The 23,604-nt window shown below is 50.7% G+C and overlaps 1 protein-coding gene across 9 annotated transcripts in view; it reads left to right on the forward strand.

Moving 5' to 3' along the window:
* Positions 1 to 23,604, forward strand: part of Atp9a (ATPase phospholipid transporting 9A (putative)) — a 110,445-nt gene that overhangs the window by 20,957 nt on the left and 65,884 nt on the right. For 6 of the 9 annotated variants that reach the window (XM_042276866.2, XM_076571103.1, XM_076571101.1 and 3 more), the window contains exons 2-5: positions 5,351 to 5,495; positions 8,823 to 8,936; positions 9,341 to 9,449; positions 23,303 to 23,361. In XM_042276866.2, coding sequence (XP_042132800.1) covers positions 5,351 to 5,495; positions 8,823 to 8,936; positions 9,341 to 9,449; positions 23,303 to 23,361 — 427 coding nt within the window. Of the gene's footprint in view, positions 1 to 3,487; positions 4,006 to 5,011; positions 5,268 to 5,350; positions 5,496 to 8,822; positions 8,937 to 9,340; positions 9,450 to 23,302; positions 23,362 to 23,604 lie in introns of those variants that run through there. The other 3 variants (XM_042276868.2, XM_042276867.2, XM_042276869.2) reach the window with 3 other exon arrangements.

Raw genomic sequence — 23,604 nt, forward strand, 5'->3', positions numbered from 1 at the left:
TTAAAATGTAAGGAAGGCCTTTCCAGTTTGCTGCTGTAGCTCCAGTGAGCTCTACTGCATATAGGTTAAGATCCAGACTCTGCCCTGGTGATGAGACTGTCATTCTGCCCACTGTTCCTCCTTCTCCTCCCTCTTCCTGCTTTTCCTCCTTCTCTTCCCTCCTCCTTATCCATCCTCCCTCCTCCTCTCCTCCTTCTCCTCCCTCCTCCCTACCCATCCTCCCTCCTTCTCTCCTCCTTCTCCTCCCTCCTCCTTATCCATCCTCCCTCCTCCTCTCCTCCTTCTCCTCCCTCCTCCTTATCCATCCTCCCTCCTCCTCTCCTCCTTCTCCTCCCTCCTCCTTATCCATCCCCCTCCTCCCCTCCTCCTTCTCCTTCCTCTTCCTTATCCATCCTTCTTCCTCTTCACCTCCTCCTCCCTCCTTATCATCCTCCCTCCTTCCCTCCTCCTCCTTTCTCTTCCTCTCCTCCTCCTCTCCTCCTTCTCCATCCTCACCCCTCCTCTGGTCTCACTCATCCTCCCTTTTCCCATCATGGTAGACTATTTCATCTGGACCAGTCTTCTCTGATTGCTTCAGGGGCTGTTTCTTGCCTCTCGGTCTTCGCCTCGTCAGCTCATCTGCCTGGATTGTGTTCCTCTGCGTGGTTACATGGCTGCTGAGGTGGTTATTTTACTTTTACTCTTTTGAGGCACCATCTCACTATTTAGCCCAGGATACCTTCAAACTCAGTCCTTCTGCCTCAGTCTCCTTAAGGGCTGGGGTTCTCTTGTGTGCCAACACGTGCATTGTTAGAGAACCCCTTCCTCCAAGCATCACAGTGATCTTCATCGTCAGAGCCCCTATGGCTGCTGGCTGGAGACCCCCGGGGTTGGGTCGTTAATGCTGGTGTTCCCTCATGGATGGAAGGGGTCGGCAGTGCCACTGGGCTCTCGCCTGAGTGAGATTCCAGTCGCCTCCTCCTCCTGGCCAGTGTTATGCAGTTTGTCCCAACCATGCACATATTCTAGAGAGGTGCTCCAGTGTCTAGACTCTCGAGGAGCACTCCATCCGTGTAGCTATGAGGGAGGCGGCGTCCATGCTGGGGTGGCTTCTCAGTGGTGCAGCTGCTTTGGGGTCACACCCCTGGAAGTGACTGTCATCTGTGCTTATAAGTAAGCTCAGTGAATTCGCCAATTCCCCAACATGGGCTTTTGTGCAGTGCTGCATTGGTTCCTCATTGGTGTCCTATAAGAGGAGGAGGGTGGTTGGTCGTTCTGGAGGCACCCAGTGTGGGGCATGGCTTGCTCAGTTTCCCTCCACTGGACCCCAGGACTCAGTTGTGTTAGTCAGTGCAAGTACCCATGGCCCAGCTGAGGATCTGGCCTGTGAGTACTCAGGATGGCCTGTGCTCAAACCATGACCAAAACCAGACAGCTCGCCCCGTTCTTTCCAAGGGCTCAGCAAGCACCATTGACCTGAAGCGCAGACTGATCCGTGTTGAAAGTTTGCAACTTAGGCTTGTTTCCGGTGGAAACTGACTGACAGGCGAGCGAGTTGATTAACTGGGGTCGGACTTGGCCTTCATTGCTGCGCTCAGATAATGCGGGGCCCTTAATTTCCCATGTGCTGCGTGCTGTAGAACAAGGTCCTCAAGGTAGAACAGCTGCTGTCTCCTTCAAACAGCCATGCTTGGAAGCGTCTGTCACCGACCGGCAGTTTGACTGACTTTCCCTCATAGAAGGAGGGACCAGGGAGGGTCCTGAGTATCTAGCCATTTGTATGCAGTTTTGCCCCAATTGGACTTGGCCTCTTGGGGAGGGGCTGGAGTATGTATGTATTGGGTGGGGAAGATTCACTGAGGTAGGGGATATATCATCCAGGCGCAGACCATTCTGTTTGACTGCTTTGGGGCCACCCGTGTTCCTGCCAGAATCCCTCACCCATGCTCTGTGGGCAAGTCCAATAAACTCACTGGTTGCCCTGAGTGAACTCTGGTGGAACGTGTTTTGATTTGTGGTTGGGACCATAGGAGGGGGAAAGACCTTGTTGGCATCTTCTAGGGACATGTTGGGAAGGGGGACTGTGAAGGAAAAGTCCAGGGTCGTGTTCTAGAGTTTGGTACTCTCAGGACCTGGAGTATGACTTTTTTTTTTTTTTTTTTTTTTAAGACAAAGACAGGGTCTTGCCTAAGCTCAGACCAACCTTGAACATGCTATGCTCTGCGGCCTCGTGTGTGTTGGGTTACAAGTATGGTAGTCTGGGCTGCATTGGTGCTTTGTATTGCAAGGGCTTCCTCAGTGGGTGGGTCCTTACTAAAATGAATTTAACTGGAAAAACAAAATGAACCATTTAGTCTCCCAGCCAATACCTACCCAAAGTTAAAAACAAACGTTAGTGAAGCGGGTCCAAGTCTTTCCCCGGCCTGGAACTTGGCAAGTAAGTTAGGCTGGCTGGTTGGGAAGTCCTAGGAATCACATGTTTCGGCTGCCCCAATACTGGAATTAGATACATACAATTATGCTTGGCTTATTTATTTATTTATTATTTATTTATTTATTTTGTTTTTTCGAGACAGGGTTTCTCTGTGTAGCTTTGCGCCTTTCCTGGAACTCACTTGGTAGCCCAGGCTGGCCTCGACTCACAGAGATCCACCTGGCTCTGCCTCCCAAGTGCTGGGATTAAAGGCGTGCGCCACCACTGACTGGCTTTATTTATTTTTTTAAGGAAGGAAGGGTTTATTCTTCTTACGGTTTGAGGATGCAGCCTGTCATGGCGTCAGGAGCATGAGGCAGCTGATCTCATTGCGTCCTCAGTCAGGAAGCTGACCTGGAGTTCTGAGGATTGAGCTCCGAGCCTCCTCATGCTTGTGAAGCAGGCGCCCGCCCCTGACTGGACCACCTCCCCAACTCTAGTGCTTTGCCTTTTAGCACAAATGGACGATGGAACCGTTTCATGTTTGAAGCTGCCAAGGCTGTTGGGAAGTCCACTTTATGGATCATTTCTGGAAAGTTAACCAGTTTCTTGCTGAGGAATGGTTGGCTTTGCATCTGATGTTTGGCTTACACTATGAATGCTGGGATAAACATCCTGGTTCTTGTACACACACACACACACACACACACACACACACACACACACACACACACACACACACCTATAGGTTACTAATGAGTAACAACCTAATTATTTAATATGTGGAACTTGTAGCCAAAACAAAACAAAACAAAAACCCCCCACAAAACTTGTAGGAATAATAAAACTGTGGTTCTCTTAATTCGTTTCCATCTCTCTTTAGATTATGTGGCATGCAATGTTTTCTATTGATTGATCTGATTTTACTTTATCATTTGTTCGTGTGAGTGTGGCACGAATGTGGAGCTCTCAGGAGGAAGTTCGCTGTGGGCTCTGGGCGTTGAGCGAGGCCATCACGTCTGTGCAGCAAACGTGTTTACCCCCATAGCCACCTCACCAGCTCTTAGGTACGACATGAAGGATTGTGGGAGAGTGAGGATTGTCAGGAACGTTCTACATGTGAAGTGGTCTGCTGCTTGTGAGGTGAATCTCCCCACTGCCCCCACCCATCCCTCCATCTCCCCTGCCTCCTCTTTCCTTGCTTCTAACACTCAGGTCACACAGCTTCAGCTAGTGTCCCCTCAAGCCAGCGAGGTGACTGTACCTGAGAGCAGGCATGTGAAGAATGTGGAGTCCACAGGGCTTCTTGTGTGGATTCTGGCCCTAGAACCTCTTCAGTGGCTCGCAGCAGTTACTGGCTGTGGCACCTGTCTGTATCCCAGCATGCTCCACCCAGCTGAGTTTACTGGAATGAGGATGCTATTTTTAAGAAAGAGCATTGTGTTTCATCATGGAAATTTTGAGCTTCTGAGCAGCAGCTCGCCGGCTGGCTCCGCTTTGGGGTCCTGCTCCACATGGATCCCATGGGCTTAGCCCTGAACCTTAGCATCCCATCCAGACCCGACCTGCAGGAGGAAGGGGAAGTGGAGGGTCCACAGCGGACCAGGCATTATGTGAGTCATAGTCGCTATATCCGGCTGGTTTTACTTGGTGATAGCACAGGGGCGGCAGTCCGGGGATTTCCTCCTCCTAGCCTGTGCACACGGAAGCGGGAGCGTGGAGTGAGCACCAAATGTGGCTGTGGTGGTGTTTCACTGTCGCCTCGGGGCTGGTGATTGTCAAGCCCCCTGTTTACAAGCTCCGCTGAAGCAGGTTCTCACAGTGGCTTTACTGTGCTGGTGTAGAGCCCTGTGTGTCCCTTGGCTTATGTGAGGTGACTGGGAGCCAGGAGCAGGGTGCTGGAGGGTTGGTGCTTGGGGAGATTGGGCAGGGAGTGGCACTCAGGCCCTTGCTCTTGCAGCTGGCCACTGGCCCGTCTCCAGGTTCTCTAGGCACACAGACATGGCCTTTCTGCCTTGCGCCTTTCACATTTACTAAAAAGAGAACAGTTGGGGTGGAGAGATCCTCCGCTGTTCTTTATGTAATAGTCTTGACTGAGCAGGGACCCACACAGGGCAAGGTCAGATCTGGCTGTTGCTCATATCGTGGCTTGTGCACCCCATTCTGCACCCCCTGCCCTCATCTATAAAATGTATAAAAACCATAATAATTCTTCCTGAGATATATAAAGTTTCTTAGCTTAAATATATATTTTTTTTCAATGAATGTATTTTTGAAATAACTTTGGGTTTTGGGATTGCATTAGTTACACTTCTGGATGGTGTGATTAAATACCTAACAAAGCAGCGTAAAGAGGAAGGCTTTGCATTTTGGTCCATCAAAGTGGGGAAGCCATTGCCACCGGAGTGAGGCAGCTGGTCACGTGTCCACAGTCAGGAAGCAGACCAGTGAATGCCGACGATCAGCTGGATTTCTCCTTTTTGTTCAGTTTGGGAGCCCATGATACTGTCTACATGCCACTCCTGATACTGTCCATAATTAGGGTGGGTCACCCGATCTAGAAACCCCCTCCTGGACACGCCCAGGGGCTTGTTTCCATGGTGATTCTGAAGCTTCTGTCACAGGGACACAGCACCATCTCTTTGGATCACTGTGTCTTAGGTCAGTGGAGGTTGGTTGTTATCTCAGATTGGGTGGCTGTGGCCCTGCCCTGGCCAGGACCCTTTAAAGAAAAGCATTATGAGGAGAGTGGACAGATGTGGGCGTGGCTTTGATGGTGTAGGTTTGGCCTTATGTGAATCTCTGGCACGGGCACTTGTGGGCATGACTTAGATTCTGTGTGGGTATAGTCTTGATGATGGGGTGTGGCTTAGATGTGAGTATGGCCTGGATAACATGGACATGGCCTTGATAGAATGGGGGTGTGGCTTTAATCTCGTGGGCTTGTCTTTCCTGTAGGTGCTGTGAGTGGCTGAGATGCTGTGGTGGAGGGGAGCCCAGGCCCCGTACTGTCTGGTTGGGACACCCCGAGAAGAGGGACCAGCGGTACCCTCGAAATGTCATCAACAACCAGAAGTACAATTTCTTCACGTTTCTTCCCGGGGTACGTGCAGCCGCATTGTTCTTTTCCCACCATGAGTTTATGCCATGGTTTTGGTCTTAGCAGACCGTGGTTCCTGGGGTAGATTTTGTGAATGTCTTTGCTGTCTTTACCGCTGACCTTCCGTTTTCCCTGGCTGGGTGGGACTGCACCTGCAAGGATGTCTGCCATCTTCCAGACCATGGTGTCTGTTAGAATAACCACGTTTATTGGGTGTTTTGGAGACTTAACATTATAGTCAAAATGCCGAAACAGGTTATCCGTGGTGTTTAAGTTGTTAGCCCATGCCACTGAGTGTGGGGAATTAGGCCCAGGAGGACTGGGGATAAAAGTACAGAGAGAAAAATTTAGCCGGCCATGGGGGTGCATGCCTTTAATCCCAGCACTGGGAGGAGGAGGAGGCAGAGGCAGGCGGATCTCTGAGTTCGAGGCCAGCCTGGTCTACAGAGCAAGTTTCAGGACAGCCAGGGCTACACAGAGAAACCCTGTCTCGAAAAACCAAGGAAAGAAATGTCTCCCCCACTCCCAGCTGTTATTTTTTTAATTAGCATATATTGTATATAGTAATGGGTCTCATACATGTGTATAATGTATTTTGACTGTGTTCACCCCTTACCCTCTCTCTAACCCTCTCTCCTTCCCGCTGATCCCTTACTCTTCCCGAATAGGAGCCCTCCCCTCTCCAGCAACTATTAGTTGCCGGTAGCTCTTGAGGGAAGGGAAGGGTCCAGTGAGCCCCTCCCCCATGGTGATGGAATACTGACAGATCCCATCTCCACTGCCTTCCTTTATGATGTTAAAATTCTCTTGTGGGGAGGGGACAGTGCCTTAAGAGCACTTGTTGCTCGCACAGAGGACCTGGGTTCAATTCCCAACACCCACTTAGCAGCTCACAGCCACACATCACTCCAGTTCCAGGAACTTCAGCGCCCTCTTCTGGCCTCCTTGGGCACCAAGCACACATGTGGTGCAGATACACATGCAGGCAAACACACATAAAATAAAATGAGCAGATGAAAAAATAAAAATTAAAAACCTCCTCTTGTGGGCCAGGTGTTGTGGAGCACACCTTTAACTATAGCACTTGGGAGGCAGAGGCAGAGGGGGCCTGTGTGTGTTAGAGGACAGCCAGGATTACAAAGAGAGACTTGTCTTAGTTAGGGTTTCTATTGTGAAGAGACACATGGCCATGGCAACTCTTATAAAGGAAAACATTTAATTATGGTGGCTGGCTTACAGTTCAGAGATTCAGTCCATTATCATCATGGTGGGACATGGTGACGTGCAGGCAGACATGGTGCAGGAGAAGGAGCTGAGAGTCCTACATCTTGTGCAGGCAACAGGAAGTGGTCTCTCACTGGACATGGCTTGAGCATATAAGAGATCTCAAAGCCTACTCCCACAGTGACACACTTCCTCCAGTGAGGCCACACCTCCTCATAGTGCCACTCCCTATGGGGGCAGGTTTTTTTTTTTTTTTTTTAAAACCACTGCAGCGACCTTGTCTCAAGAAACCAAAAGAAGCTGGGTGGTGGTGGCGCACGCCTTTAATCCCAGCACTCAGAGGCAGAGCCAGGCGGATCTCTGTGAGTTCTAGGCCAGCCTGGTCTACGTAGGAGCAAGATCCAGGACAGGCACCAAAACTACACAGAGAAACCCTGTCTCACAAAATTAAAAAAAAGAAAGAAAGAAACCAAAAGAAGCAAACAAAGATAAAAACCTAAACTTTTGGCTGACAATGGTGGTGAACACCTTTAATCCCAGCACTTGGGAGGCCGAGACAGACAGATCAATGTGAGTTCAAGGCCAGCCTACAGAGTGAGTTCCAGGACAGCCAAGGCAATACAGAGAAAATCCTGTCTAAAGAAACCAAAAACAAACAAAAACCCCCAAACAAACAAACAAACAACCCCTAAACTTCTATCATGGGAGCCTGGTGGGATGGCTCAGTGGGAGGGAGGTGCCGCCAGGCCTGAAGACCTGAGTTCTGACAACTCACGTTTGACCCACATGGAAAAGAAAGTAAGCTGACTTCTGTATTTTGCTTCTGATCTCTACATGTGTACCATGGTGTGTGTGCCTCCTTTAATAATTCTTTAATAAATGTAATTTAAAAGCCCATGGACATAGTTTTTGTCTTCAAATTACAGCATAATGGGCTCCCACTAGACCCCCTTTCCAGATAGAGTTTTGAGTTGCCAGATGTACTTCTAAAATACACAGTTTAAGAAATAAAACATAGGGTTGGGCATGGGGCACAGGCCTTTAATCCCAGCACTTGGAGGCAGAGGTAGGCAGAGTTCGAGGTCAGCCTGGTCAGTATAGCTAGTTCCAGGCCAGCTGGGGCAACATAAGGAGACTCTGTCCCCAGAAACAAGACTACAGGAGAAGTAAGGTATGGACCAGGGAGATGGCGCAGTGGTCAAGATATTTGCTGCCAAGTCTGATGACCTTAGGTCTGTCCAGGGAGATGGCGCAGTGGTCAAGATATTTGCTGCCAAGTCTGATGACCTTAGGTCTGTCCCTGTGACCCACGAGGTGGGAAGAGAGAGCGCGTGCATACACACACTCACGCCCACACTCGCACACGTGCACACGGGGGTGGGGTGGGGGGAGACAGAGAACAAACGACCACAGTAAACCCCTCAGAAGCTGGCTGACATAGTCATGGCCCCTGTGTGATCTTCCCCAGTAGCTGCTCTGCGTCTTGCATTCGCAGTTTGCTTTTTTTTTTTTTTAAAGGAACTTCTTTTTAAAGATGTATTTATTTTATGTATATGGTGCTTTGTCTGCACGTACACTTGCTGGCCAGAACCAGAAGAGAGCATCAGATCCTATTATAGATGGTTGTGAGCCACCATGTGGGTGCTGGGAATTGAACTCAGGTCCTCTGGAAGAGCTGCCAGTGCTCTTAACCTCTGAGCCGTCTCTCTAGCTCACCGCAATTTGCTTTTTGAGACTGGCTAGTCTTGAACTTCCTAGGTAGCCAAGGATGACCCTCAGTTTCTAATGCTCCTGCCTCCGGCTTCCTAGCATTGACATTACAGGCATGCAGCATCACACTGAGTTTTACCGTGCTGGGCTTGGGACCCAGGATGTCATGCATGCAGGTGGGGGTGGCGGGGCATGACTTTACCCACCCCCCCCCCCCTGCAGCTGTTGTTTCTCTTGCTCACACATGCTTCCTAGAGCACACAGGACTGGGTAGGCCCTGTGCAGGCAGCATGCCCGCTGCATTCTCTGCAGGAATGCTTTGCCCTTTGACCTCCCTCTGAGCCTGTCCAGGTACCACCCCTAGAGGATGCTGACGCCCCCTGCTCCCCGTTCCAGGTGCTGTTCAGCCAGTTCAGATACTTCTTCAACTTCTACTTCCTGCTTCTCGCCTGCTCCCAGTTTGTCCCCGAGATGAGACTGGGCGCCCTGTACACCTACTGGGTTCCGCTGGTGAGTAGTCGGCCTCAGGTCTGCAGACAGAACGTTCTTTGTTTCTGTGCCCTGGGCATCTGGGTCTGCACAGTGGCCTTTTAAAGGACATGTTGCGCCTGAGCCAACATACTGGGCATCCCACTTACAGTATTTAGGCTGCAGGTCAGGCACCATCAGGACCAAACTGCAGCAGAGCCATTCGGGTCCCCCAGACCCGTCAATCCATCTATCCATCACCCCCTATTTCAGCAAGGCCTTTCTGAGCACTTGCTTTTGTGTGTGGTTCTAACTGTGAGTTACAGAGTGAAGACAAACTCTTGGTCCTCACAGATGGGGGTCAGTTTGTTTATCTTACTTTGTCCCAAGTGTCAGGAGATGATAATTGGTCTCAGCAGGGCTCACCTCCGTCCCTCTCTCTGCAGGGCTTCGTGCTGGCCGTCACCATCATCCGGGAGGCGGTGGAGGAGATCCGATGCTATGTGCGTGACAAGGAGGTCAACTCCCAGGTCTACAGCCGGCTCACATCACGAGGTCAGCCTCGGGGCAGTGCTCGTAACTTAGTAGTCACTCGCTGCAGACAGGTGGGGGGAGCAGAATTGTAGGTCCAGGCTTGGGACAGTTGCTCAGACACTAGAGGACAAGTTCGGGCCACTGTCGCTGTGCTCCGAGAATTAGTCCTGTCGGCTGCATCCGGCTCACCTTTCCCTTCCTTTTGCTGGCTGAGAAGGAGGGAACATCCTGTTCATGTGATGCTGAACCGCTTTATTTTATTTTTATATGTATTTATTGTGCATATCCATGTTGGTGTGTGGGGGAGAGTATGACTCGTGCATATGGAGGTCAGAGAACAGCTTGCAGAAGTCATTTCTCTACTTCTACCATGTGGGTCCCTGGGGTCAAACTCAGGTTGTTAGGCTTGGTGATAAGCACCGTTACCTGCTGAGTTATCTCAGTGGCCCCAGAACAACTTTTAAAAACATCTCTTGGGAGCTGGGGGAATAGGTAAGCCAATAAGGTGCTGGTCTTGCAAGCAGGAGGACCTGAGTTTGACCCCTGAGGCCCATGTGAAAATCCAGGAGCGACGGCGTGTGCCTGCGATCCCAGCACCAGGGAGGCAGGGACAGGTGGGGCCCTGGGGCTTACTGAGCAGCTGGCCTAGCTGAATAGATGGTCTAGGCAGTGAGAGACTCTGTCTCAAAATACAAGGTGGGGGCTGGAGAGATGGCCCAGCAGTTAAAATGACTTACTGCTTTTACCTAGGACCCAGGTTCAGTTCCCAGGACCTATGTGGCATCTCACAACCACCTGTCACTTTGGTTACAGGGCATCTGATGCGCCCTCATGGCCTCCATGGCACTGTATGTACATGGTGTACACATACATGCAGGCAAACACTCATACACATAAAAACAAACAAATAAATATGGACAGCTCCTGAGGAACAACACTCAAAGCTGTTCTCTGGCACGCATACACACACACACACACACACACACACACACACACACTTGAAAATTAATAAATGACAACTTTCAAAGATAGCATTCAACAGAAACTGTTTCCAGTTGAGCATTGCATCCTAAGATCTTGACAAAGGCATCAGCTTCATACAGACCGGCATCTGTGAAGGTTTGTTTGCAGGTGCCACAGACCCTTGCTCTGGGAGCATTGCCAAAGAGAAAGTGAGCAGGCGGCCTCCCCTCACTGACTCCTTACGGGACACATCCCATTTTAAATGGGGAACTTTAACTTTATTATATATTTAAATTTTTATGTAACTTAAAGTTTTTTTTATGTGTTTTGGCCTGCATGTATGTCTGTGTATACAGTGCTCTCAACTTCTAAGCTTGTGGGTTGCCATGCGGGTGCTGCGGATTGAACCTGGTCCTCCGTAAGGGTGGCCAGGACTCTTAGCCTCTGAGTCATTTCTCCAGTCCCAACTTCATTATATTTAACAAACATACTTTGGATATGTGTGTGTGTGGTCCGAGGACCGGTTGCGGGACTCGGTGCTGTCCTTCTGCGTTGGTTCCAGGAGGGGAGTTGTTGGGATTGGTAGCAGGGGTCCCACACTGAGCCACTTCACCCATCCTTAAATGATAGAACTTTAAAAGCCCCCCACACCCACCCTCGGAGAAGCCCAGCCTTGATAGCAGCCAGTGTTCCTGCCCACAGCAGGTTCAGGTGTGCATTGGAATGTGAGGGTGCTGGTAAGGGTGCTGACAAAGGGTGCTGGCAAGGGTGTTGGCAAAGGGTGCTGGTAAGGGTGTTGGCAAAGGGTGTTGGTAAAGTTGTTGGCAAAGGGTGCTGGTAAGGGTGTTGGCAAAGGGTGCTGGTAAGGGATTGGCAAAGGGTGCTGGTAAGGGTGTTGGCAAAGGGTGCTGGTAAGGGTGTTGGCAAAGGGTGCTGGTAAGGGTGCTGGTACAGTTGTTGGCAAAGGGTGCTGGTAAGGGTGTTGACAAAGGGTGCTGGTAAGGGATTGGCAAAGGGTGCTGGTAAGGGTGCTGGCAAAGGGTGTTGGTAAAGTTGTTGGCAAAGGGTGCTGGTAAGGGACTAGTAAAGGGTGTTAACTAAGTCCCCTGAGGTTACTGACCTCCTCAGCAAGGATCATTATTTTAGGAGAGACCCAGTGTCCAAAAGGGAAATTGGGAATTGTGCAAGAGGTAAACTGAATGCCTGAGAGACTGTCAGATGCTTAGTGTGATCGGCTCGGCAGGCAGCCTGTCTGTGGTGTCGGAGTTCCCAGAGAATTCCCTCCTGGGAAGCACATCGGGGTGACATGCTTAGGAAATGTTCTGTTTGTTTGAAGACATTTTCCAGGTTGGTGGTCTGAAAAACCTCCTGTCTCTGGAACAAGGACCGATTTGAATTAGATTGGAAATGCCCTCGGATTGCACAGCTGCTGTACTTTGGACAAAGTCTTTACAGAGGCAGGGGTTGGGGCTTTCCCCGTGGCCAGTCGGAAGACTGCTCTGCAGGTGCTCTCCGAGGTTGTGTAATGAAATTAAATTATATTAAATCCTGTCTTAATAACGTATTCTTACTGTAACGTTAGGATGCTTGGCAACCGACAAAAGCCACATCACAGACAAATGGTGGCCCTCTTCAGGGCGCAAGCAAAGCGGCCTCTGGATTCCTTTCAGCGAGCTAGCCAGGCTCCCGCCCTTCTGTGCTGCTTTTCATATTTCAACTCGTTTCTGGTGAAGGACTCTTCAGCCCTCCCCTGTGCGCCCCATTTCCGGCTCCTGCCTTGATTCCGCTCAGTTGTTGAAAAGATGCTGAGAAGAATTGGCAGATGGTTCTAGCATGAAAAATGTGTCTTCTTTTGTTGCCCCAGTCTCCATTGTCACCATAGTGCGCCTGAAGAAGAAAAATCCACAGATTTAAATATTAGCCCAGGCCCTGGCTCCGCACTCTGTCTTGGAAGTTCAACAAAACCCCCAAGAAACTGTCGGCCTGGCAAGGGATCCAGGCAAGGTTAGCAAGCTGATAGACTCTGGAGTGGAGAAACAAGAAGCCTGCTGTTCCCCAGTGTTGAACTAATGTTTCCTACAGGGAATCACTGAAGGGGGGGCCACAAATGAGCCTGAGTCCATCTGCAGAGTCTTTTTCTTTCCTTTACAGGATTTGTGTGTGTGCGCGCGTGCGCTCTTGTGTATGAGAGAGAGAGAATATGTGTATATTTATATATGTGTGCATGTTTGTTTGTGTAGAGTCCAGATGTTGATACTAGATGTCCACCTCAGTTGCCTTGGTGTTTGAGATGGACTCTCTCACTGAACCTGGAGCTTGGCTAGACTGACTGTCCAGCAAGCCCCAGGATCCTTCTGTCCCCCTCTCTCTGCTTCCCAGCACTGGGATTACAGACACATTCCACAGCCCCCAGATTACAGACAGACACATGCTACAACCCCAGATTACAGACAGGACACATGCCACAACCCCCATATTACAGAAGACACATGCCACAGTCCCCAGATTACTGACAGACACATGCCACAGTCCCCAGATTACAGACACATGCCACAGTCTCCAGATTACAGACAGACACATGCCATAGTCCCCAGATTACAGACAGACACATGCCACAACCCCCAGATTACAGACAGACACATGCCACAACCCCCAGATTACAGACAGACACATGCCACAGCCCCAGATTACAGACAGACACATGCCACAGCCCCAGATTACAGACAGACACATGCCACAGCCCCCAGATTACAGACAGACACATGCCACAGTCCCCAGATTTTTCTGTGGGTGATGGGGATCCAAACTCACCTGCCCATGCTTGTACTAATGGGCCATCTCTCCAGCTCCTTGCTCTTTTATAATTTTTTTGAATCAGGGTCTTACATAATTCTGTTTGGGCTGGAACTCACTGTGTACATCAGGCTGGCTGGCAACTCGCAGAGATCCACTTGCTTCTGCCTCCCCAGTGCTGGGATTAAAGCATGCTCTGTAGACCTGCTGTCTCAGTCACTGTTCTGTTGCTGCGAGGAGACACCATGACCATGGCAGTTTATAAGTGAAAGCATTTAATTGGAGGCCTGCTTACAGTTTCAGAGGGTTAATCCATGGTCATCATGGTTGGGAGTGGGGCAGCAGGTAAGCAGGTATGGGCACTTAGACTCACATGATTTGCAAGACTGGGCCTGCTGGGGGCTTTTGAAACCTCAAAGCCCACCTTTAATGACATGCTTCTGTTGCTGGAGTTTTCCCCAGTCCTGCCTGGCCCACAGTCAGGACAAATTTCTCTCACCCGCCAGGCCCGCAGCCGCTCAGACCCAACCAAGTAAACACAGAGACTTATATTGCTTACAAACTGTATGGCCGTGGCAGGCTTCTTGCTATCTAATTCTTCTATCTTAAATGAACCCATTTCTATTAATCTATACTTTGCCACGTGGCTCGTGGCTTACCGGTACCTTATATCTCCCTTGTCATGGTGGCAGCTGGCAGTGTCTCTCTGCCTCAGCCTTCCACTTCCCAGAATTCTCCTCTCTGTCCCGCCTATACTTCTTGCCTGGCTACTGGCCAATCTGTTTTATTTATTAACCAATCAGAGCAACACATTTGACATATAGAACATCTCATAGCACACTTCCTCCAACAAGGCCACACCTCCCCCAACAAGGCCACACCTCCCCCAACAAGGCCACACCTCCCCCAACAAGGCCACACCTACTCCAACAAGGCCACACCTACTCCAACAAGGCCACACCTACTCCAACAAGGCCACACCTACTCCAACAAGGCCACACCTACTCCAACAAGGCCACACCTACTCCAACAAGGCCACACCTACTCCAACAAGGCCACACCCCTAATCCTTCCCAAACAGTTCCATCAAGTGGGGACCAAGCATTCAAACACATGAGCCTATGGGGTTGTGAGGGCATTCTCATTCAAACCACCACAGTTGTCTTGTTTTGCTTTTTGAGATCAGGTATCACTTTGTAGCCCAGGTTGGCTGGAGCTCAGAGTTCCCCTGCCTCATCCCCTAGAGTTTGAGAATTCGAGACGAGTGCCATGGTGCCTGGTTCTGGTCCCTTTCTGGACACTGTATCCCTGCTTCTTAGCAGGATTCTCACCATCAGTGATAACGGTCCCAAGGCCCGTGCTCTGTCCTGTTGCTGGCTTACCCTGTGATACGGGCAGGTCCTACCAGCTGTGAATACCCCAGGGCCCCTCCAGACTCCAGCTTGCAGCATTCATTGCTGTAGCTGGCTCTCTGTACAGTCTTGGTGTGAGCTGAGCAAAGGCCGTGGTGTGAAAGGCCGTGGTGTGGGTGGTGAGTGGCATTCACAGGTGTTAGTAGGTAAATGAGTAAGAGTTGTGAACTTGAAGTTCAGGGCTGGAAGAGGAGGCTCCCACCCCAGTCCCACAGGACAGAAGAGGTCAGATGTAAGGGTTTCAGCCAGCTGCAGGATCTCACACCTGTGACCACAGCCTTTGGGAGGCTGAGGTAGGAGGGTCGTGAGTTCAAGCCTAGCCTGGGATAATTGTAAGAAACAGTTTTAGCCAGGCATGGTGGTGTACACCTTCAGTTCCAGCATTTGGGAAGCAGAGGCAGGTAGAGCTCTGAATTAGAGGCCAGCTTGGTCTATACAGTGAGTTCCAAGCCAGCCAAAGCCATATAGTAAATCCCTGTCTCTAAAGAGAAAAAGAAACAAAGAAAGAAACTTTGTGTGTATTGGTGATCTTTGTGTTGTTCTGACCAAATTACCTGACAGACATAATTTAAGAAATGAAAGCATCACTTTGGCTTAGAGTTTCAGAGAGTCTCAATACACCTTGGTGGGATAGCGGCCTCCATGAGCACGTGGTGGGGCTGTTTGTATCTTTACATCCTGGGACCAGGATGAGAACATGAAGCTGCTGGAACCAGGGGTAGGTGTCACCTTCCAAGGCCAGCCTCTAGTGGCACTCCCTCTGGCTAGGCCCCACCTGGCAAATAGAGCCACACTGGCGATTAAGCATTCCAGAACACAAGCCTGAGGAGAGAGTTCGGATGCAAACCATGTGGAGAGGCGTGGTACCCACACCTGAAGCAAATCCACAGGCAGATAGATGTTCACACATCTATAGCCCTAGCTACTTAGGAGGCCGAAGCAGGAGGATTCTTTGAGCTCAGGTGTTCAGGACCAGTTGGAGTAACACAGGGAGACCCTGGCTTTAAATAGCAAGACAAACCTGGGTGTGGTGGCCCATGCTGATAACCCCAGCGCTCAGGAGTTGGAAGCTGGAGGATCACAAGTTGAAGGCCAGTTTGAAGCCAGACTAAGCCACATGATACCCTGTCTCAGCCGTCCCTGCCCTGGAAAAGCAAAAAGAATTTCAAGATGGTTCTAGTGGAGCATTGAACCACGTATGGGACCTTCTGGATGTGGGTTCCGTGTCGGTACCAGATGTATACTCAGCTAGCCCCGGGAAAGAATTCTAAAAGAGCCAGATGTGGTGGCACATGCCTTTGTCCTCAGCACTCAGATGGATTTCTGTGAGTTTGAGGCCAGCCCAGTCTACATAGTGAGCTCTAGGCCACCCAGGGTCACAGAGTAAGACTCTGTGTCAAAAACAAAAAGGAAAAGCGTTCTCCAAAATAAGAACAGGTTGAATGTAGGGCAGAGCCAGTGAGGCCCGGAGTCCCTGGAAGGTCAGTTCTGTGATGGGGAGCTTCCTTACAAAGGGTGCCACAGGAAGAGAGGGCTACTGGTATGGCTTGGGAAGAAAGTTGTCTACATTGGGGACTGTCTGCCAGAGCCAGCCAGGCACCAGTACTGGCCTTGTCAGCTGTCCTGATTGACTCCAGGGAGGGAGCTCTTGTGGTGGCTGGGGAGAGGGAGGGAGGGAGGGAGGGAGGGGAGAGTTTCCTCTTTACACCCTTTGTGCAGGCTTTGACAGGCTCCAGGACAACAGGAAAGCATTGTGTCTGAGGGCAGAATGAGGTAAGGGCAGAGCTGAGGACGCAACCCAGGCCTGCCTGAATATAAGGCCTCCTCCTCCTCCAGACCCAGGTGCACAGTGTTCGTGAGTCAAGGGAGCCTCAGTGTGTGTGTGATGACCTCAACTGCTCCTGTGTACGAAGCCCTGATACCAGGGCTGATATAGGGCTGCAGAGGGCTCTTGATCTCAGGCTTTAAAATCTTTCTTTTAGAGAGTGTGTGTGTGTGTGTGTGTGTGTGTGTGTGTGTGTGTGTGTGTGTGTGTGTGTGTGTGAGTGTGTATGCATGCACACGTGTGAGTGTGTGCGTGCATGCCCACACACAGACTCTTAAGACTTTTTAACTTTATATTTTTATAGCAGAAGTTTAATTCTTTGGGGTGTGTGCCTGTGAGGGGGGGTGAGAGACATGGGCTAGAGGAGGTATGTGCCTGTGGGGGTGGTGGGAGACATGGGGTAGAAGGAGTATGTGCCTGTGGCAGGGTGAGAGGCATGGGCTGGAGGGGTGTGCCTATGTGGGGGGGGTGGGAGACATGGGCTGGGCATGTATGTGCCTGTGAGTGGGCTGGGGCTGAGAGGTATGGGCTAGGTAAATGGGCTGATTTAATGGGCTTGCATTTTCACAGATGAGTGTCCAGTTCTTCATGTGGGCCTCCCTTCCCAACTAACAGTCCAGGAAGGGCTGAGTGAGGCCGAGGTAATTAGCCTTGAGCTGGTGCAAGCAGAGGTGTAATGAGCATGTGGCCTCGCTCCTGCTGGGGACATCTGGACAGATCTGTGCTGAGCCAGAGCCCACGTGGGGTGTTCAGACCCCCGGGTCTTCAGCCTTTCTTAGGGCGTGTAGTACACGCGGTCCCTTGCCTCTCTCGTGAACACTGTTGGCCCGGCTTACAGAGTGCCTGGGGTCAGTGAGCTCATCCTCCTCTGAAGACCTCCCTTTTCAGTTTAATTCCAAATCTCCTCCGGCTGGTTCCTGGGGTGTGAATGATGCTCCCTTCTGACCCGAGGACTCCTGCATTTTTCTTAGGAGGTCCTGTCCACCGGCTTTAATCAGCATGAAGGGATGCAGTCGTTAATGGGACTTCTTCAGTTAATAGTTAACCAAAGTACTACTTCTCTGTCTTTAGAGTATAGACTGTTTAATGACTGACTATGGAATTATGTAGTTTTTAAAAATTAAATTTTTTTTTTTTTTTTGCGCGGGGGTGGGGGGTGGGGGGTGGGGTGGGGTGGTGATTTTACTGTGCACACCAGGCTGGTCTTGAACTCACATAGATCTGCCTACATCTGTTAAGTTTTTGTTTTGTTCCGTTCGTGGGTGTTTCGCTTGCATGTGGATCTGTGGACCATGTACATGCAGTGCCTGTGGAGGCCAGAAGAGGGCGTCAGGTCCCCTGGAACTGGAGTTACAGGTGGTTGTGAGCCACCATGCGGGTGTTGGGAATTGAACTGGGTCCTCTGCGAGAGCAGCCAGAGTCCTGAACCTCTGAGCCATGGCTTTGTCCCAGCATTTGTTTACTTTTTTAAGGAGAGAATTACAGGCTTTAACTTCTTTCCCCTAATTTTAGTTGTTAGTGTCTGCTGTGTGTGAGGTGGTGGGTCAGACTCACACCGCCAGGCTTGCGTGGTGACTGTTTTCCCCGCCGAGCCGTGCATGTTGCTGGCCCTAGTGACGGACTTCTGGATACCAAAGTATTAAAACTCCTGCAAAAATCCTCCAGGACAGACTCACCACAGACTTTTTCATGAGATCTGACAGGTGCAACTTTTTCTTTGCTAATATTTGGTCCTCATTGTAGTTCAGTGGTAAGTGGATCCGTTGTTTAGTGAAGAAAAACTGAACAATATCTCACATTAGAATTATAGTTAGCCGGCTGGTGGTGGTGCACACCTTTAATCCTAGCTCTCGGGAGGCAGACGTAGGCAGATGTCTGAGTGTGGGGTCAGCCTGCTGGTCTACAGAGCCAATCAGGACAGCAGGGCTGTTACACAGAGAAAACCTGTCTCGAAAGGAAGAAAGGAAAAAGTACAGTTTATCTTTTCAGAACACATACGTTTATTTAGTGTGTGTGTGTGTGTGTGTGTGTGTGGTGTACGGGAGTGCCTGGCACACGTGTGGAAGTCAGGCCTGCACAGGGGAGTTCTCTCACCGTGGTGGTCCTGAGAACTGAGCTCAGGTCAGCTGTGCCAACGTGGGCCTTCACCGGCTGAGCCGCCTCTCTGCCCCTGCCCGGCCAGTTGTTCCAAAAACCGGCTTCCTGCTCTCCGGCCCTTAGCCTGTTCGTCATTTGGGCACGTTGTCAACTGGTGCTGACCCTTGATGTCCTTACTGAAAAGGCTGTATAACTTGAGTATAAACTTACAGTATTTAAATCCTAGTCTTGTTTCTTCCCTTTCTTTTCCCTTTTTTAATTCTAATTTAAACAGAGGTGCTTTATGACCACACTTTTCAGCCTCAGCTCGTTTTTCAAGTGAGTCTTTCCCTGGGGTTTGGAACTCCGACATCTGACTATGAAAACCTCACCTTTAAGCCTCTGAACTCTGGGCCTGTGGAGGTGTTTTGATGTCAGCTCCAGGAAATGTACACACGAGTGGAATTTACAGCTCATCACTGCCACAGTTAGATTAGAGAGTAATCCATTAGCCAGGGCGTCCACAACAGCAGCCTGTGTCCTGCACTCACCATGAAAAATAGAATTGTAACTTGAGGTGTTCAGGGTCAAAAAACCGGCCCCCTCGGACTGGTGCCCTGGAATTTGTTTAAGGATGGCTTTCCCCTCTGTGGGGGGAGGGCGGAGAGGGGCCGTCATCTACTTGCTTCTGTCCAAGGAAACATCTGGCGTCTCCCTGCCGCAGAGACAGACGGTTCTTATTCTGGAGCTGTCATCCATGAAAGGTGGGCTTGGGCCCGGTGGTTTGCTTATGAAAAGCTTGGGGTCCAGCGCTGTGGAAATAAACAGCTATGCCCATTGGCCGCGCGGCCCCTCCTGTAAACTGATGGCAAGCCTGCTGGGGTGAGGCGGTGAGAGTGGGTAGGGGTGGAGTTATCAGAAGCTGCTTAACCATCAGGGATGCGTCTAGAGAATTTTCCACATCACATTTGTAAGAATCTCATTTCAGCCTCTATGGAACGCACGGAAAAAAGCCTCAGAGCCTGGGGGCTGGCAGGATGGCTCAGTGAGGAGAAGCACTTGCGGCCAAGCCTGATGACTTGAGTTCGGCCTCCTGAATCCACACGGTGGGAGGAGAGAACCAATGCCTTAAGTTGCTCTCTGACTCCACACTCATGCCGTGACACACAAGTACCTACACACACATGCAGTAACTAAAACAAATGAAGTGCATGTGTGGAGACATCTCAGAGCCAGGCAATGCATGCTGGGTACAGGATCCCAGGAGGGGAAAAGACACATCCTGGGTCTCCCTCCTCAGGGTCCTTCCTGAGGACGATGCTCTGGCATTTTGTTGTCCTCTCCCGAGCCGGCTGTAGAGTAGGCAGGGCTCAATACGAAACGAAATGCAGATTGATCCTGTGTTAAATATAAGAATTAAAAAGTGAGCACGTGCGTGCGTATGTAGGGCAGATCACAACTTTTAGGACTTGGCTCTCTCCCACCGTGCGGGTCCCCAGGATTGAGCTCTGGTCCTAGACTTGGCAGCAGGCGCCTTCACTCACTGAACCATCTCAGTGGCCCCTGTTTGAGGATGTCAAGTTCCTGCCTCGGCTGCTCCCCCGCTTTCTACTCTTCCTGTCCCCCTTTCCTCCTCCTCCTCTGCGAACATTTCTGGAAGACCGTGGTTGAGCTGCAGTTAGGAGTCGTGGGCTGTAAACAGTCTTTCATTCTGGGGGTCAGGCCTAGCCACCGCAGGCTGCCACATTCCTATTTCAGTGGCTCACGACAGAGGGCTGGTGAGGTAACTCAGGGGTAAAGGCGTCGCCGCCAAACTTGACAGTTTGAGTTCTGTCCCCAGAACTCATGCAGCAGGAGGTTCCAATCTTGAATTTGTCACCTGGTCTCCACATATGTGTACACGCACATCCACGCACACCTACACACACCACCGTGTATGAGGTGGGAAGTCCAAGTTTTATGCCTGTGTAACTAGTGTAACAGGTGTGGATCTAAGGAATTCTCTTTCTTTTAATTTATTTTTTAATGTTTCTATTTTATGTGTATGAGTGTTTTTCCTGCTTAGATGTCTCTGCACCACATGTGTGCAGTGCCTGTGGAGGCCGGAAGAGGGCGTTGGATCCCCTGGAACTGGAGTTCCAGATGGCTGTGAGCCACCATGTGGGTACTAGGAATAGAACCCTAGTCCTCTGGAAAAGTAGTCAGTGCTCTTAACCATTGATCACCTTTCTCATCCTGGGGTTTCTCTTGAAGATGCTGACCTGTGGCTCACCCCCACAAAAAACCTAAACAAATAAACCACCACCAACAAAACGCTGTTACAATCCCTGGTTAAGCCACACAGGTGTCCTGGCCGTGTGTGGGTCCTGTGGTCCCCTTGAGATCTTGCTGCTGGGCTAGGTATAGTCTGCGTGTTTGCATGAAGCATCAGCCTGCCGGGGAGACCTGGTAACCGCTAAGGCACTGGAGTAAAGGAGGTTTGCTGAGGTAGAGTGGATGGATTGATGGGACAGTTTAAATGAACTGATGGTAAGTCAGGATTGGGTGTGGAAAGAGAAGACTGTACCTGGGCGTTTGAAAAAGCTGAGTTAGTTTATATATTTGTCTTTGGTTATATATAGTTAGTTAGTTAGTTAGTTAGTTAGTTAGTTAGAAACCTCCCTCATGCTCATTGGAAGCAGTGTGAAGGATTTAGAAATGAATCTGAACGTTGATAGAGTGAGTCCCTGTCAAGCCTGTGAACCCATCCTGTTCTCTGCCAAGCTCCCAAACACACAGACCTGTGGCCGACAGCCGGGTTAGCAGTAAGTTAGGCTTTGCCATTGGTTCGAGTCAGGCCATTGGCATATATTTCCGGTAATAAAGCCAAAGACAGCGTAAATTTAAGTTTGGTAAAATTGGACTGAGCGCCCAAGGAAAGGCTCACCGGAGCCACGGGTGGGGCTGGACTCAGGATCTGGCGCTGCAGCTAGTCCACCCGGGCTCTCCCACCTGCCGCTGTCGCCCCCTGGTGTTCAGGAAGAGTGGGGCAGGCTTGTTTCTCCACCTCAAATTTCACTGGACCCCATAGCTGCAATTTGTCCATCTCTGGAATGGCCTGACCCCCTTGGATCAAAAGGATGAGCTGTTTTGGCTTATTTTGAGACAGAAGCTCACTATGTAGCCCAGGCTGGCCTTGAACTCACAGAGATCCGCTGCCTCCGCCTCCCAAGTGCTGGGATTAAAGCTGTGTACCCATCATTCCTAGCTTTTTTTTTTTTTGAAGAAAAGAACTGTTCCATTTATGTGTGTGTATATGTGTGTGGTGGTGGGGGGCGGGCGGGCGGCGGTGACTGACAGCTTGAGGGCGCTGATTCTCCTGTCTTGTGGGCTGGAGGTGGAACTCAAGTGTCGGGCTTAGCCTCCAGTGCCAGCTGAGTCCTCCGGGGCTTCAGGGATACATTGTTGCCGGTGTGGACCCAAGTGTGCAGACTCTTGGATTCCAGTGGCTGCTTTTGTGCTAGACAGGTACAGGGTTCACCTTGCCTTCCTCCACGCAGAGAGCTACTCACACCCTTTGTGTTGTGTCAGGGTTTAAAAGTGTGGGAGAGAGCTCTGTCTGGGGATGGTGTTTGGTGAGGGTGCCGGGGAAGGGAACTCTGGATGGTGTTTGTGAGGATGCCGGGCAGGGGAACTCTGGATGGTGTTGGTGAGGATGCCGGGGTAGTGAACTCTGGATGGTGTTGGTGAGGATGCCGGGGTAGTGAACTCTGGGTGGTGTTTGGTAAGGATGTGGGCAGGGGAACTCTGGATGGTGTTGGTGAGGATGCCGGGTGGTGAACTCTGGATGGTGTTTGGTAGACGCACAAGAGGAAAGCAGGTTCTGTTCTCACTCACCTGATTCTCTCGAGACGGGGTCTTGCTGAACCTGGAGCAGGCTGGTGAGCGAGCCCTGCGATCAGCTCCTGTCTCTGCCCCTCCCAGCACTGGGATCACAGGCACGAGAATGCCGTACCTGGGTTTTGTTGTTGGTTTAGGTTTTATTTTTTATTTGTGTGTGTGCATGTGTGTGATATGTGTGTAGGTACTGGAAGAGGCCAGAAGCGGGCACCCTCCCCCCCCCTCCCCCCCTCCCCCCCCGGAGCTGGAGTGCCAGGCGGTTCTGAGCCAGGAGTGCTAGGAACTGAACTCCACCTCTGAGGGGAAGCAGCTGCTCTTTAAGGCAGGGTCTCTCCGGCTTTTCCGTAGGCTTCGGGGATGGAACTCAGGTCCTGCTGTCTGTGTGGCAGAGTCTCTGCCCTCTGAGCTGTCTCCTCAGCCTTGTGCACTTTGTCTTGATGACTTGGTGAATAATACCTGTGCCATGGCACTGGTTGTTGATTTAGAAATGATAAGTTATGGTGGGGGCAGCCTGTTTTTCCTGAGGGGCCTGAGTTCTGCTGTCTGTGGAGCAGAGACTGGGTTTCCGAAGCCACAGGGGCCATAGGCAGACCTCCTCCTGGAGAGGCAGACGTGGGAGGTGGGCGCTCCTGTGTCTTGCTGCCTGGTAGAATCTAGCCCAGTGGTTCCAGTCTTCCTAACGCTGTGGCCCTTTAATACAGTTCCTCATGTGGTGACCCCAACCATAAAGTTATTTTCGTTGCTGCTTCATAGCTAATTTTGCTACTGTTGTGAACTGTGTAAATATATGTGTTTTGCGATAGTCTTAGGTGACCCCTGAGAAAGAGTCGTTCAGCCCTGAAGGGGTCATGACCCACAGGTTGAGAACCACTGATCTAGATTGTTAGAGACAGTGATGAGGTATGTGTCGGTCTGTTGCTTTGCAGGGACCGTGAAGGTGAAGAGTTCGAACATCCAGGTGGGGGATCTCATCCTTGTGGAAAAGGTGAGTGGAATCTAGAAACTTCTCAGGGGCTGGGCATCACTGGGAGGCAGAGCATGGGTCCATGTTGGGTGGAGCCCTGCTCGTACTCTATGCTTCTGGTAGACTCATGGAAGAAACTCTGGCATGCTAGCAAACATCTCTGCCTTGGGGAGAAAAACTTCTGCCCCAGGAGACAGACACAAAAAGATTTCTCCAAGGTACTCGTGTGCTGGGGAGCCAGGAGCCCGGCTTATAGTTATAAAC

Source organism: Peromyscus maniculatus, chromosome 4 (assembly GCF_049852395.1).
Source record: "Peromyscus maniculatus bairdii isolate BWxNUB_F1_BW_parent chromosome 4, HU_Pman_BW_mat_3.1, whole genome shotgun sequence".
Taxonomy (NCBI): Eukaryota; Metazoa; Chordata; class Mammalia; order Rodentia; family Cricetidae; genus Peromyscus; species Peromyscus maniculatus.